Genomic DNA, 15987 nt, shown 5'->3' with positions numbered 1-15987 from the left:
TCATGCCTGGCCTAAAACCAGCTTGCTCTGGGATTAACAAAGGCTCCACAGATGGTGCAAGACGATTATGAAGCATTCTTTCAAAGATCTTGTAGAGGTGACACAAAAGGGAGATCGGTCGAAAGTTCTTAGGGTCATTAGGGTCCTTGCCGGGTTTAAGGATAGCAACTACTCTGGCCTTCCTCCAGATTTTTGGAATGTGACAGCGCTCCAGGCAGTTATTGAAGAGTTGGAGTATCCATTCTTTGGTAGCATTTCCAAAATGTTTGATTTGCTCTATAAGAATGTTGTCCAGACCAGGTGCTTTTCTGTTCTTACACATCTTGATGGAGTTTTCCAGCTCTCCAAAAACAAAAGGTTTGGATATTTCACAGGTTTCATCTTCAATGTTCCTTAGAAATTTTGGTGGTCTAGCTCTCCGTTTAACGTTGCCATTCAACAAGAGCTGATGGGCGATTTCATTTGGAGAAACATTATAATGAACAGATGCCTTGGTGGGGTCATTATTCAAACGTTTTAGTAGTCTCCAGGCTTTCATGCTGCTCTGCGACATATCCAATTCTTCCATCAAATTAATCAAACGTCCCCTTTTCAATTTACCGGCAGTCTCTATCAGTTTATTGCCAGCCTGTATTGTTTCTTCACTAAAAGGATCCGCTTCAAAAAGTGAAATGTACTTTTCCAGATCTTTTACTGCACAAGGATCTAAACCTTGCATGTACTGTGTTCTGCAACCACATGGGATTGACTCGCGTGAACATTTCCTGATAGCATCAGTGAACTTATCATATGATTCTGGACTTGGATCGATGTTCTAGATCGTTTCATCTAGACTGTTGGTGAAGTTATCCCAGTCAGCTTTCAGAAAATTGTACCTTCTTCGAAAAGGTATTATTTGAGGTCGAACCGCTGAGAACACCTGACACTTAATTGGTCTGTTCTGAGTATGAGGAATAGGTTCACAAGTAGGTGCACAAATAGGGCAACAGATGGCACTTGACAGCAACACGTCAGTGATGCTCTACGAATCCTGCGTACGGTATAAAAGGAGCTGTCGTGAGAGAGGATGTCAAATGAGCCCGCAATAGCAGCATGTTGATGTTATCAGAATGTTGACATTAGTGAAGCTTTTTATACTAAGAACTGATTGTTCAAATAGAATCTTTCAGATGATGTAGAGGCAGGGAGTAACTGCGTGGGAGAAATGTTTGAGCGGGCAGTCCGTAGTGAGTCGCGGTCCCACGCCTGCAATTACTTCTTATTGGACATTAGTTTGTAAGCATCATACACAGCGGATGGACCGTGCTTGCCACATCAGTACTGTGCTTTGACCTGTATCAGAACCCCATAGTGTACCTATGCAAAGGATATAGGGTGTAAGAAACACAACATAAAGATGCTGAATAAGAAAATAAATTCATGGAAAGCCGTGACAGAAGAATTCAATGCTTCGAGTGACGGAAAACGCAGTGAAGAGCAAGTTAAGATTCTGTGGAAGTGGGAAGAACTTAAAAGCGAAGACGGAAGCAAAGCAGAAAGTCATGGACACGTGGGAAAAATTAAAAATGATGGTGGTTTCTTCATACAGATCGCCTACATCCACAGCGAAATTTTCCCATTTTTCATACCAGGCAAATGCTGGTAATTTAAGGCCACGGCCGCTTTCCAATCTCTAGGCCTTTCCTACCATATTGTTGCCGTAAGACCTATCTGTGCCGGTGTGACGTTAAGCAATTTGAAAAAAAAAAAAAAAAAAAAAAAAAAAGATAAATACCTCTTCCGATTTCTGAAAAGTTCACCGTTGTCACCAAGCGGGCAAAAAATGGGAATATGTGTGCAGTCTCAGTCAGTTGCACCCACGGTGTGTGGAAACCTGCCAACGTGAAGAATATCCTTTTATTTTCCGAACAATAATCATCATTTCCAGGCGTACCTCCCTCTCAGCCTCAACTACTGCTTTAACCACGCGGTGAAAGATACGGCCAGCCGTTGTGCGGTAAACGTTAATTAGATCACCGGTAACTGTACTGAAATGTTCCGGTACGAAATTCTCGTAGGGCACACAGCAACTGTAATTTGAGAGATACAACAAGATTAAGACAGGAATTCAGCTGTAAGTGATCTCCAAGTAGATTTAGAAGGAAAGTAAAGGATTCCTTCCCAAGACCAAAAACGTTCCTGACCGGGCGAGTTGGCCGTGCGCGTAGAGGCGCGCGGCTGTGAGCTTGCATCCGGGAGATAGTAGGTTCGAATCCCACTATCGGCAGCCCTGAAGATGGTTTTCTGTGGTTTCCCATTTTCACACCAGGCAAATGCAGGGGCTGTACCTTAATTAAGGCCACGGCCGCTTCCTTCCAACTCCTAGGCCTTTCCTATCCCATCGTCGCCATAAGACCTATCTGTGTCGGTGCGACGTAAAGCCCCTAGCAAAAAAAAAAAAAAAAAAAAAAAAAAAAAAAAAAAAAAAAAAAAAAAAAAAAACCACGTTCCTGAAACTCTCCGTGTGCACATTATACAGCTCTCGCCTTTTACGCACTCTAGGCCTATGCACTATTACATTTCCCGTCGTTTTCTGCGTCGAGATCGTCAATATAATCTAAGTAATCCATAAACACGTTTGAAACGTCTTTCCTCTCATATACGGCACGATATTATAATTAGTTAACAAGTCTAAACTTAGCTTACTCCATGCACGACGTGAGAGTAAATTCTAACCTATATTCGTGCGTTATTTACTTCTTTAGTAATATACTACAAGATGGTGCTCTTCAACATTTTACTCTTGTAGTAATTTAGTCCAGGAGTATCTGAAAGGACTAAAATACTTTGGAAGTAATTTACTCTCGTATGGAAGTTGCCGAATGCTGATTTCAGGAGTACTTTACTACAGAAGTAGAACTTACTCTTGGTTGGTGCACGCCACCCATGGGCTGTGAAGGCATCATCTAAATATTACCTACTAAACTCTTTAATAATTAAATTGGTAAGAAACATTTTCAAAATAGTTAAGGAAATTGTTGTATGGTTGTGTGAGCGTCACTCTACAGATGGCAACAAGCACCGATTCGTATCTCTCCTTAAATAGTTTGTCCCGTCTCTTTTTACCTTTGCTCCCTCCTCCAGGTTTAGTGTTCCTGTACATATAGATATGATGGACGAAGTTTTGTTTTATTTCTTGTTCCTCACCTATGATTGGTGGAGCTGGCACCTGCATGGGATGGTCCTTCTGGATCATGTTGAGGAAAGCTGCCGCTCGTCGTTTACGCTCTAGCTGGAGCTGTCTCTCCCTGGCAGCAGCGGCCAACTTCTCTCGGGCTGCTGCAGCCAGCTTATCCTTGAGACGCTCTTCCGCTACAAAGAACATGATCAAAGCACGGTTAGTATAGCTACCCACATAGAACTTTATATAGTTTTGGCTGGCAAAAGACTTCAAAAATGAACTCTGACATTAACTTCACAGAGTAAAGGGCAGGGAATCAACACTCTAAGAGCTTGAGGCACATAAATTAGAATGAACAGTGTTATTCTGCATGTTTTGGAAAAGAATAAACAAGTTTCATATCAAGTCATGTATAGATAGATATGGAAATGAAAACATGAACTCAACGACAGGTCGCTGTGGGAAGAAGAGATGAGGACAAACATGAAAACACTAAAAGGACAAGGAGTATAGAAGAGCTCCTCCCACATAAGGACCAGTTTTTCTTGCCCCTGATGAGCTAGTTTCTACTTCCCAGCTTTATCAGGAGGGCAGATCTTCACTCCTGATGTGGCAAGTGTGGGATACGAAGAAACGGAAGACAGGGCAAGGAAAGGATCCCAATGGATCAATCTAAGTAATGGAAAAGAACAAACAACTTACAAGTTACACATAAAAAAGGAACTCACCACACTGATACTTCTTTACCTTATATCCGTTCCATTTCTCTGGCTTTATCCAGCCCTACATTAGCATTTACCCATGGCTTCGAACGTGTGGAATTCCTTCCAGTTTGATATGAATTTCAATTAGTAGCTCACAGCTGATTTTCTGAAAGAGATAACAACAGTGCCACCTTGCCTCTTCAACTGAGCGCAAGCAAGGTGAATCTGCCGTAGCAGAAGTGCAAGTGTTTCCTTAAATATTTCTTAAAGTGATACTACTAATCAAAACTACATATTGTAGTATTTATAATTGTTTGTTATTAAATTCTACTGCTTACTGTGTAGCTCATTTTCTGAAGATCTTGAGTTTTGACAATATTGGAGCATGAATTTTACCTACAACTTTGCCAACTCTACACTGGACATTCGAGCACCTTGGGCCAGAAGCTCGACATGCTACTCCTTTCTTTTTTTTTCTTTTTTTTTTTTTGCTAGGGGCTTTACGTCGCACCGACACAGATAGGTCTTATGGCGACGATGGGATAGGAAAGGCCTAGGAGTTGGAAGGAAGCGGCCGTGGCCTTAATTAAGGTACAGCCCCAGCATTTGCCTGGTGTGAAAATGGGAAACCACGGAAAACCATTTTCAGGGCTGCCGATAGTGGGATTCGAACCTACTATCTCCCGGATGCAAGCTCACAGCCACACGCCTCTACACGCACGGCCAACTCGCCCGGTCGACTCCTTTCTATCAGACCTGTCTGGAAAACCAAGTTACGAAAGAAATGCATATGAATATTTTTGTAGGAATAATTTTAAATTGTGTTCATATGCTCCTTTTGTTCGTAAAACAAACAGTTTTCCCTTTATTTTTGAATTTTGTGAGATAAAGCATGCGCCGAACCACCAAAAGGCAGATTTTCCTGAAAAAGTTCCAGGGTTCTGTTTTTGTAGAAAATAGAATTCACAGGTGAGTTGGCCGTGCGGTTAGGGATGTGCAGCTGTAAGCTTCCATCAAGGATATAGTGTGTTCGCACCCCACTGTCGGCAGCCCTGAGGATGGTTTTCTGTGTTTTCCCATTTTCACACTAGGCAAATGCTGGGGCTGTACCTCAATTAAAGCCACGGCCAATTCCTACCCACTCCTAGGCCTTTCCTATCCCATCGTCACTATAAGACCTATCTGTGTTGGTGCGACGTTAAGCAAACTAGAAACAAAGGGGAAAAAAAAAAAAAAATTACAAGTACACCTGATGTGCTCCTTACTTGAACAGGACCAACAGTTTAGACCGCGAGTTGTCGCTATATGAGATTTTCTCTCACATTACTTTGTATTGTGAGTTTACTTCTCAGTGATACAAAGGAGGTGACTGTTCCCGCTTCTAGCTGAGTTGATAACTGTCGTAAAGCGATTTTAAATTTGAAGGGTAAGCATCCCCTCCTCTAGTCCGAACAAAGATTCGTATGAGTTTGTACGCCCTATGTGAGAGGTTCTCTCATCGTGCGACCAGTGGCGTTGGTGTTATGTTGAAGTCGAGAGGTAAACTTTATCCTGTTGTAGGCGTTACTATTTTACTTCAGTCGTATGCGAAACGTTCTCCATTTGCAGTTACTGATAAATGAGTCTTCAAAAAATTATGAGTCAAGGAAGATTGCTGGGTAATCCTCAAGCGCTGTTAAAAACTCCAGCTAGAGAGAAGACCAGTTGTACTTTATTCTTGCAATTGTATTGTGTCCGTCAGAAAGTTCTATATTACACTCGCTCACTCCGTAGGCTTCTGAGGGACGTGAAGTTCCCATGCAGATCTCACAATCCTCTTCCATCCTTTTCAATCTTGAGCCTGCTCTTCCCAGTTATCAATTTGGAGGGTCCAGCGTACCTTGTTGATCTCCTTCTTCCAAGTGCTTCAGGGTTTTCCTGAAGGTTTTTTCCAATTAAGAGATTCCTTGAATAGATTTACTGGTGCTCTGTTATCCTGCATCCTCAGTACATGTTCAGCCCAGCGCAGTTTGTTGGATTCTATCACACCCATTATAGTGAGTTGTTGAGAGAGGGTGTAAATCTCATAAATAGATCTTTTCTGCCAGCTTGCAGACATAGGATCGAACCATGGGCCAAATATTTTTCTATAAACTTTATTCTCAAAGACTTGCAACTGCTGCTGCTGCTCTTTCTTGGTTATACTCCATGTCTCGGAACCATACAGAAATAGTGGTCGAATGATTGTATTGTAGATAATCATTTTTGTATTCCTTGTTAAAAACTTGGGAGCCTAATATAGTGCTCATAGAGTAAAATGCCTTATTTGCATTCTTAATTCTAGCTTGGTGTTCCTGTTGCCTTTGGTTTTGTTCATTGATTAATACACTAAGGAATTTAAACTCCTCTACACTTTTAAATATATATTTTCCAATCTTCAAAGGCAATCTGTCAACCTCCTCATGATTCGGTCTCTGTGCAACCATGTAATGTGTCTTTTTATCATTTAAAAGTTCTATATTAAAATGTTATTCCTTTTACGTTCCAATAACGGCTTCTTACGGTTTTTGCAGATGGTGAGGTGCCGGAATTTTGTCCCACACAGTTCTTTCACATGTCAGTAAATATACAGCTGACATATCTGAGCACCTTCAAATACCACCGGACTGAGCCAGGATCGAACCTGCCACCTTGGGCTCAGAGAGCCAGCACCTTAACCGTCTGAACCATTTAGCCCGGCACTCTTGTGAATATTATGAATTGACATGTGACTGAACTAAAGACTAATTTCCATTAAGGAGTAATTTGTTTATGTAATATACGGATCATCATTTCGTTTTTTTATCTACAATGTTTAACACAGTCTTAAGTCTGATTTCCGTGATTCGTTTCACTCTTACGCCCCACAAAATTGTGGAAATTTTTATTTTAAATGAAGTTTAATGAAAAAAAAAAAAGTCTTGCGGTTGAAAACTACCTGACATCCTGATAAGCTATATAGCCTATAGTAATGCGGAAGAAGTAACCTTTCTAACGGTGAAAGAATTATTCCTCAGATTACACAAAGAAACTCTCTCTATAATATCAGTATGGATGGCCCGCATCAAGGCTAAGAGAACTGCCACCTGATGAAGCTGGGAAGCAGAAACAAGCTCATCAGGGGTTGAGAAGAACTGGAATTGATGAAGAGAAAGCATATCTCCTCATCCCACATTGAACGCTGTATGAACTTACTGTCTTTGATGAATATCTTCCATTTCTATCAGACCTGCTGTGTCAGCAAAGGATCAAAAGCACCTTACAGGGATTGCCTTTGTAACAGTCATAAGACATAAAAAGGAGCTTACTGGGCAGGAAAAGAAAAGTAATTAATTCGGAGTTGGGAAAAGCACAGTAAATGATTGGCAGCACAATCGAAAATTTCTGCAGGAGTAAATAATGTCATCAATCATCAATTCCCCTTATCCAGCTCCTGCCAGGTTGGCGTATTTATGGCACTTCTCCATCTTCCTCTTTCCTTCCACCATTCCTCGTCCATGATCTTGTCCTGGTCTAAATTTTGTCTTCTTGTGCTGCTCTTTACTGTTTCAATCCACCTTGTTCTAGGTCTTTCTCTTGCCCTTGCGCTTTGCCTCTAGCATCTGTTTTGGAATTCTATTCTCCTCAAACCTCTTTACATGTCCAAACCACCATAGTTTATTCCTTTCAACTCTCTCATTTAGCTTTCCTATTCCAACTTCCTTCCTAACATCTTCATTTCTCACTCTGTCTTTCCTATCATACTTCTTAGGAATTTCATCTCACTGACTTGAATTCTACTCTCTTGCGTGCTAGTCAAAGTCCAAGTCTCAGCTGCATAAGTCAGTATGGGTACATAGTACATTTTGTACATTATCTCTTTGCTTTTCCTTGGTACTTCTTTGCCACAAACAAGTTTTTTTTACACTTTGGTAGAATGCATTACTCTGCTGTACCGTCCTGCTAATCCCCATGTCCACCCTAGCATTTTTCATTACTTCACATTCCAGGTAGTTAAAGTTGTCCACAATTTCCAGACTCTGACTTCCAATCTTCACAGTGTACTTTCCTTACCTTTCCCCTCTCGACATCTCCATAGTCTTGCTTTTCTCTGTACCGATTTACATGCCATACTTCTCAATTTTTTTCTTCAGTACATCTAGTTCTTGTTGCACTCTTTGCTGTTCTTTCCCCAGATCACATCACCATCTGTACGTAGCAGTATCTTCATCCATTTATCTCCACAGGCTTCCTTTGTTTCTTTTACAGTTTTGCCCATGACCATAATAAACAAAAGAGGTGACAGCACACTCGTCTGTCTTAGTCCAGTCTTATTCCAAAACCATTCTGTCTTTCCAACTGGGGTGAGTACTCTGCTAACACAAGTTGTTGTTGTACATTGCTTGCACCATTTCCAACATTTCTCTTCCGAGTCCCTTTTTAATATTGGTTTCCCAAACCTCTCTGGGGACACTATCATATGCCTTATCTATATCTATGAAAGTCATGACCAGATCCTTTCCATATTCCCAGTTCTTTTCCATCAGCTGTCTCATACTAAGGATTGGGTCCACTGTAGATCTTCCACTCCTGAAGCTATACTGTTCCTCTTGTAGCTCTCCTTCAATCTTTCTTCTCATTCTTCTTTCTAACATCCTTTCCAGTATTTTAACTACCTGCAATATAAGTGTGATTCCTCCACAGTTACCACAAACTTTATTGTCCCCTTTCTCAAACACTGGTATTATTATCCCTTTTTTCCAGTAAATAAAGTATTCGGGTGAAATAAGAAACTTCTGCTAGATGCACCTTATAGAAGTTAAGTGAAATTAGATTACTGTAAACAAAGGCAGCGGCTGTGAACGTTAATGTTCTATAGCTATGGAGGAAAGCTCTACGTTCGGGTTCGAACGTACTCAGAATGGTTTTCTGTGATTTTCACATCCAGGCAAATGGCAGGACAGTTCCTATTGACAAGCCAAAGATGATTCTTTCCCTTCCACCTCACTAACCAATTTCATTCACCACCATTCACTTCATTAACTCCTCAAATGAGGCTGATGTCAGGGAGAGCATCCGGCTGTAAAAGACTGCCATATAATTTCATCTCACCTCATCCCCAAACCCATACAAGGACCAACATCTCCTAGATATAAGGCCTCACAACCGTTCTGGGAATATAATGTGAAGTAAGCATCGGGAGGCAAGCTCGAACCGTTTCAGTAATAACGCAGCAATGAGTTTGGCCATAAAATGCTGAAATTAGAAGAGTTTTAATTCGTTTAATGGTGCCAATTGCTCGTGAAGTGCATTAATTAAGTTTCCGAAATACGAGGTTATGCGGCAGATATGTTTACGTACAATTCCAAGACAAGACTACAGATTTACTAATAACTCAATGGTGAGTAACTACTATTATTACATTCTCACACAATCATTATGAGCATAGGCCTATGACCTATTTAACTACACGCAACAGCTGGTGATATGTAGGCATATTTACTCTTCAATGATATAAGCTTATGTTAAGTCACAAGCATGGGATACAGTATTTCAACGGTATTATTATTTTTAAAACATACAACCTACAAGAGCTGCTGGTGTAGGCCGATTCACTCTGCAAATGCACGAATTTCGCTCACGGTGATACATTATTTTACAGGTGTGTCAGAGATATTTCAAAGTCGGTGATATTTTATGGGAAGTAACTGGTACTGATTCTCAGGAAAAAACTTTGAACTACTCCTCTTCCAAGACCATGAGTGTCAGAAACTGCAGTGGCTTATATCTTTCCCAACTGCCCATCATATTTATCGTCACATTCTAGCAGGTGAAGAGAAGAACCAGGCAAAAAAGTAGAGTAGAAAGAGGAGCAATAAACAGAGCCATTGAAGATAGTACATATCTCATACACAGAATTTCAATCCACGATCTTACACAGCTGAAAAGTACAATAAATATGTTGTTACCTGATGGTTGTTGTACTGTGATGAAGGGAACATAAGAAATTTTTCTGTACGTCGATACATCAAGGCAACCATTACTGTATAGCATATGTAATCATCTAACAGACATGGCCTTTATTCTAAACTGGTTTTATTAAAGTATAAAATATTTCTAATGTAGGGGCCTATATGTAGACAAAATTACTAATACAAATCCGGTATATTCTTTAGTTACAAGACATCATAGCTGCATCACAAGAAATGAGTGTAACAATGTGTAGAAAGATTGAAGAAATAAGTTAATTCTAGTCCTAGTTGGTGAACTGAACACCGAGGATGATGTTCCCACAGTTAATTTAATAGTCACAGTTAAAACATTTCTTAGTTCATAAAGGAGTATGTGTATGATTTTCTTGTTATTTGTTCAACCTTCTGTCTGATATCTCCTCATGTTTACAAATTTATGGCCGACCCCGTGGTGAAGGGATATAATGCCTGCCTCTTACCTGGAAGGCCCAGGTTTGGTTCCCGGCCAAGCCAGGGATTTTTACCTAGATCTGAGGGCTGGTTCGAGGTCCACTCATCCTGCGTGATTACATTTGTGAGCTATTGACGGTGAGATAGCGGCCCCGGTCTAGAAAGCGAAGAATAACGGCCAAGAGGGTTCGTCCTGCTGAACACAAAACACCTTATAATCTACAGGCCTTCGGGCTGAACAGGGCCAAGGCCAAGCCCAAGCCCTTCAGGGCTGTTGCGCCGTGCGATCTTTACAAATTTACGAGACATATACTCTGTACGGCTCTACTTCTAAATTGACGTTTTAGCAGATTTTGGCTCTGTCTGGTGGTTATGCGCTGAAGCATAGACATCCAACCAATCCCAAGCTGCCATTCATATCGATTTATATCGGCAGAGCACGATCTCGAAACCTAGTTGCCAACTGTAATATTTACATTTGCCACGTGGTTAACCTATCTCGCTCAGCGTGTATGGTATTCGGTACGGTTCGCGATATTTTGCATTTTCCTTCGATATTTAGTGTGTTTTACATGTTGTTGGAGGGTTCTAGTGTCCGAGATCATTGGAGTGCTCCCATTGTAGGCCATAACCTCCTTTCTGTGCCAGCCATTAGCCGTTAGTGATGTATTTCCTCATTCTCTTTTATTGTTAATAATATATTCTCTTTTAGTGCCAGATATTGTTAGAAAGTGTAGTTTATGCGAATTTGTTTTCAATCCATATTCATTGGTTTTTTGAGTACTGTATTACAATTTAAAAGGGATGTTTACCGCGGTCATATTGCATCAGCTGTTCTCGCAGGCGTAGCGCCCTGGCAACAGAGGGAAGGCGATGCTCATTTGTTTTGCGAAACTTCAATTTAGAAGTAAGCCCGTGCGGAGTATAGTAGCAATTTAATATGGCCACATATCAATACTTTTAAAAGAGGGCTCCAGTCTGAATGGTAGACCAATATTAGGACAGAAACTTACATACTTTCTTGAATACATAAAACATAAAGTTCAAGGTTTCGAACAGAATGACAAATTGGTAACATCGATGGTAGGTGAAATTCTCATTAAACCAAACATGAACTTCAAGGGAGGAAATATTGTAAGCTCATGTGCAAATACTGCCAGTAATGCTTCATCAGCATAGATGTTAGGCATATGCTAATATTATACATGCTAGTTTTCTTTTAAGATCATGTAATGCCTATTTAAATTGGAAAATGTTTGTAACATCCTGTTGTGCTGTTAGCAATTCGGCCTAAGAAAGTTAACATTGCAAAATGCTGTTGTGTTTTACAACTGTTTGCTGTTTATCTTTAATGGCAGTCACTAAAATACGGTAATAACGACAGTATAATTCAATATCCTTTAAAATTTAAATGCTATTTGTTAATAAATAAATTATTCCATTGGCAAAAAGTATTAAAATCACGTCTGTGTTTAACCATGTTCCGCGTTTCTCTGCATTGCCATCGCCTCCTTAGCGTGACGTCACCATGCTGTTGTTAGGCCGTATTATCTAGGAGGTATTGCAAGGACTGACCAGGTAGACATACACAGAAGATTACTGCAATTAAACCAACTTTATAAGCCAAACATGTTTTGAACTATCTTAAATTACAGTACTATAAATTCCTATATTTTAATACTGTTGGATTAACAGACCATTTTGTTATTTGGTCCCTAAAAGGCTTGTTAAGAGGCCATCCTCTGTGAAGCTAATTCAAATGTAGCATAAATGTGTAGAAAGAACAAAGGGAGGTACACTCACCCCACCTGGCCTTCTTCTCCTCTTCGGCTGAGTGAGACATCTCCTCTGTGAGGTCGATGATCTCCGTTTGATTGTCTTTGGATACAGGTTCCTGAACCTGTACTTCAGGCACCTTCTCCTCGGACTTGGTACCGTCCTTCCCCTCGGCTCCTTCTTGCCCTTCTTCTTCATCGGAACTTTCCTCCACCGGCAGGGCGCTGCGTTTCTCCAGCAGCAAGCATTCTGCTTCCTTGGGCTTCTTGATAGAGAAGCACACAGGAGCTGTCCACACAAATTGTAAAGAATATATCACATATGGAGAACACTGCTTTATTATTCTCATAGGGTTATACAAAGTCTCCAATAATTCTGTGGAGGCCATGTAACAAAATATCTAACAGAATAGCTTAAAATGAACTAATACTGCCATCATGTACCTTGTATATTATGACACTTGTCTACACAGATACTTTGTAATTTCAAAACTAAAATCTTAAAAGAAGAAAATACATTTTTAATGTTGCCATTAATGCTTTCACGGCCCGTACTTATAGACATGATATTGTGTAGGCTTTTGGGCTTGTGCCGTGTCTAGAAAATAAGGTGAAATTCTTAATGTTTTGCAGAAAACTGTGCTCTGTGTCCTCAGAAGAATTCTCAACTGTCCACGAGAAAGACTTCTTAAGAATTAATGTTAATCAATATGATTATTATCAAATACAATTCGTAATATTAGTAACTGAAAATATTTTGTCTCCCATTTTGAACCATGGTATATTTTCTTCCTTCTCCTGTAAAATCAGCTTTTGAATATATTCTAGGTATCTGAAATTGTGAATTCTCATGTTCTGCAGTTTACATAATATATTGTTGGAATTTAAGGATACTTTTTCACTAGTTTCGAATTAGAAGTTAGCATTGGCATAATTTCAAGGTTTGTAAATAATTTTTTAATGTTATTGCTTTACGTCCCACTAATTACTTTTACGGTTTTCGGAGACGCGAAGGTACCGGAATTTAGCCCTGCAGGAGTTCTTTTACGTGCCAGTAAATCTACCGACACAAGGCTGACATATTTGAGCACCTTCAAATACCACCGGACTGAGCCAGGATCGAACCTGCCAAGTTGGGGTCAGAAGGCCAGCGCCTCAACCATCTGAACCACACAGTCCGGCAAGGTTTGTTAAGAAGGAAGCCATACTTTCCAGTGTTGACTCTGTTAGTGTAATTTTAAAGATTTTCAGACTGTCAAAAACACTAATTGTAAAACTATCATACCTGTAAAAAAAACACACACTATTAAACGAAGGATAAAATGTTTCATTCTATAAGAACATTCTCAAATTCTATTAAATCACTTTAAACCAAGCCTATATAAGTACCGTCTTACTAATAAAAAGTCCTTATACAGTTGTTTAACACCTTATAGTTAAAAAGTGAATAAACCCTGTATAAGCGTTTTCTATTTTTCTTACTAATAAACGTGGTATACGCATTGTATTACTATACAGTACGTATACACTCGTTCCAATGCGTAGGAATCTCTTCCTGCAGTTCATTGGTGTTTTTCGCACAGTCACCGCCTTTACGATCGCTTCTGCTGGTTATCTACGGGCAAAACTTTCTGGAAAGTCGCGCAGTAGCACGGCATATCGAAAAGTCAGTGGCAACACAAAGTGAGTCAGCTGGAAATTGGCTAATACCGATATCAACATTTCTTCAGCTTGCTTGTGTAATGAACGCCAAAAAATAAATGGAAAAGCTTAAGAAAAGATCAAATGCTCCTATCTGGGATATTTCGGAAAACGTAAGCAATTGTAATTGAATCAGCGAGTTGAAAATGGTACGGTACACATTCCAAAATCCTTACTTTTCAGGAGAAAGGAAAAAACTGTTTTGTAGCTTAAAAGAAAGGTTTGATCAAAAAAGTTTCTATTAGGCATTTATACATCATATTTCTGTGTATTCAAGTACAAAGTATGGAAATCATATTACGTACAGTTTTCAAGTTATACCATCTTTTATGTCGAGGAATATGTCCCTTTTTAGGGTACTCAAATTTGATAAAGATCTTTGTAGAGGCAGATAATGTATAATAAACTCGCAATTTCAAAAGTCTATTAAGCAGTAACACATTATTACCCAAAAATATGCCCAACCATAATTTCTTTTATAGTCATTCATTGTCATTCCGTCTCTTTAAAGTGTTTTACTTTAAGAAGATATCTAGCCTCCATAACCTCTGAATGGTGTATGTCTTCTATGTTTAAAATACCGTGAAGATCATCAACGTTATCATCCATTCCTTCAATGTGTGTTCAATGTTATATGGATAAGTCGAATATTTCACCACGATTATATTACTGTAGACAATAAATACCACGAAAATAAACTGCTTACGCGTTTCTTTTTCCGCTACTCGCTGCTATACAGTGCTTATACAAGGGTCCTGGTCTGTATAAGCAATTCAATGAATAACTATAACAGATGTATACACAGGAGGCTTATACGCGATTTATTAGTAACGAATTTCACATAAACGGTGTATAAACCTTGTATATATGTTATACACCGTTTATTAGTAAGACAGGTACAATATTGTTTGTGTTGCGTAAACTTGTCAATTGTTACGAAAAGTGAGAGAAATTATGAATGCAGATGTCCTCCACTGCCACCTTAGTGACTTAAGATGCTGATTGTCTGTCACCTCCAGTTCCCTCACTATATAGGGGAGCAAGGGAAAGTGCTGCTGGGTTCTTCTTATATTTGCATCATAATGATTTTGAAAATATAAAAGTGCAGAATGGAATTCAGAAGTAACCTTTAAGACATCATTTTCAGTATTAATAATAACCTGCACAAAAAGACCTGAGCAGTGAGAACTCTTTCTAAATTAAAGGAATTTAGTACATAATAAGATAACCTAACCCCGCTGCAGATGCACGTATGCTCTTTCGACAAAGGAGGCTATGTTAGATAAAACATCTCACAAAGAAAATTATTGTCTTCTAATCGAACTGAGGACTTCTCAAGAATACTAACAGTCAGCAAGCGGAAAAATCTACCAAGATCTGGGGCTGATGATGAAACAGATTGTCCAGGAAGATAGAATTTACCCTTGTTACGCCCAATACCAATAATACCCTGTCAACTTGTTTTAAAATGACACGCGGCCTCTGGAGAGGTCTTTCGAGTTGTCTGTGAGGATGGAGCCCCTACTTAGGATAAATTATAATGATAAAGAGAACACAATCATCCAAACTCTGAGACAGGAATTAACCAATAAACATTACCCATCTGGGATCAAACCAGGGACCACTTGAACCAAAGACCAGCATGCTAAACATTTAGCCATTGAGCTGGACATTATCTCATGAGTTTTATAGTAACTATACCTGGTTTTGACTTGGAGCGGCTGTTCTCGTCTTTGCTGTCTTCACCGTCGTCACTCCTCTGAGAGTCAGGGGACTGACGGACAGCATCCTGACTCTCTTCCCCGCAAGTTTCCTGGCAAGACTCGGCAGCTTCCGACTTCTCCTCCACCACTTTCTTCTCCTTTGCCTCCAATTTCTTGTACACGGCAATTTTGTGTCTGTAATATGGCTGGAAAGGGTGACCATCATCCAGGAATGCAAAACGGGCATCACCTGTCCAACAGAAGGAGTAATATTAGAGCATCTTGGAAGAACTAAAATATAATGGGGCTGCAACATGCTGCATCACTCCTGTTAGTGAAACAAGAAACCCCACACATATACACAGAGAATTAAGACCAGCCAAGAACTCATAAAGGATGGAATTCTAGTCTCTGTTTTAAGTCTGTTTCCTTAACCTTCACACTAGGATCAAAAAATTTAAACTCTCCTCTGAAATTCTCTTTATACCCTTGAAACTGATAATTAAGATTTATCATTTTTAATCT

General features: G+C 39.7%; 1 protein-coding gene across 1 annotated transcript in view; it reads right to left on the bottom strand.

The window, feature by feature from the left end:
* Positions 1-15987, bottom strand: part of su(w[a]) (suppressor of white-apricot) — a 96167-nt gene that overhangs the window by 24310 nt on the left and 55870 nt on the right. The window contains exons 8-10 of the mRNA XM_067159603.2: positions 15461-15712; positions 12087-12347; positions 3187-3351 (exon numbers count right to left, since the gene is read on the bottom strand). Of these exons, the coding sequence (XP_067015704.1) occupies positions 3187-3351; positions 12087-12347; positions 15461-15712 (678 nt within the window). The remainder of the gene's footprint in view (positions 1-3186; positions 3352-12086; positions 12348-15460; positions 15713-15987) is intronic.

This window comes from Anabrus simplex, chromosome X, assembly GCF_040414725.1.
Source record: "Anabrus simplex isolate iqAnaSimp1 chromosome X, ASM4041472v1, whole genome shotgun sequence".
NCBI classification, from domain to species: Eukaryota; Metazoa; Arthropoda; class Insecta; order Orthoptera; family Tettigoniidae; genus Anabrus; species Anabrus simplex.
Note: the sequence above shows the minus strand (reverse complement) of the source record. Positions and strands in the feature narration are given on the sequence as shown.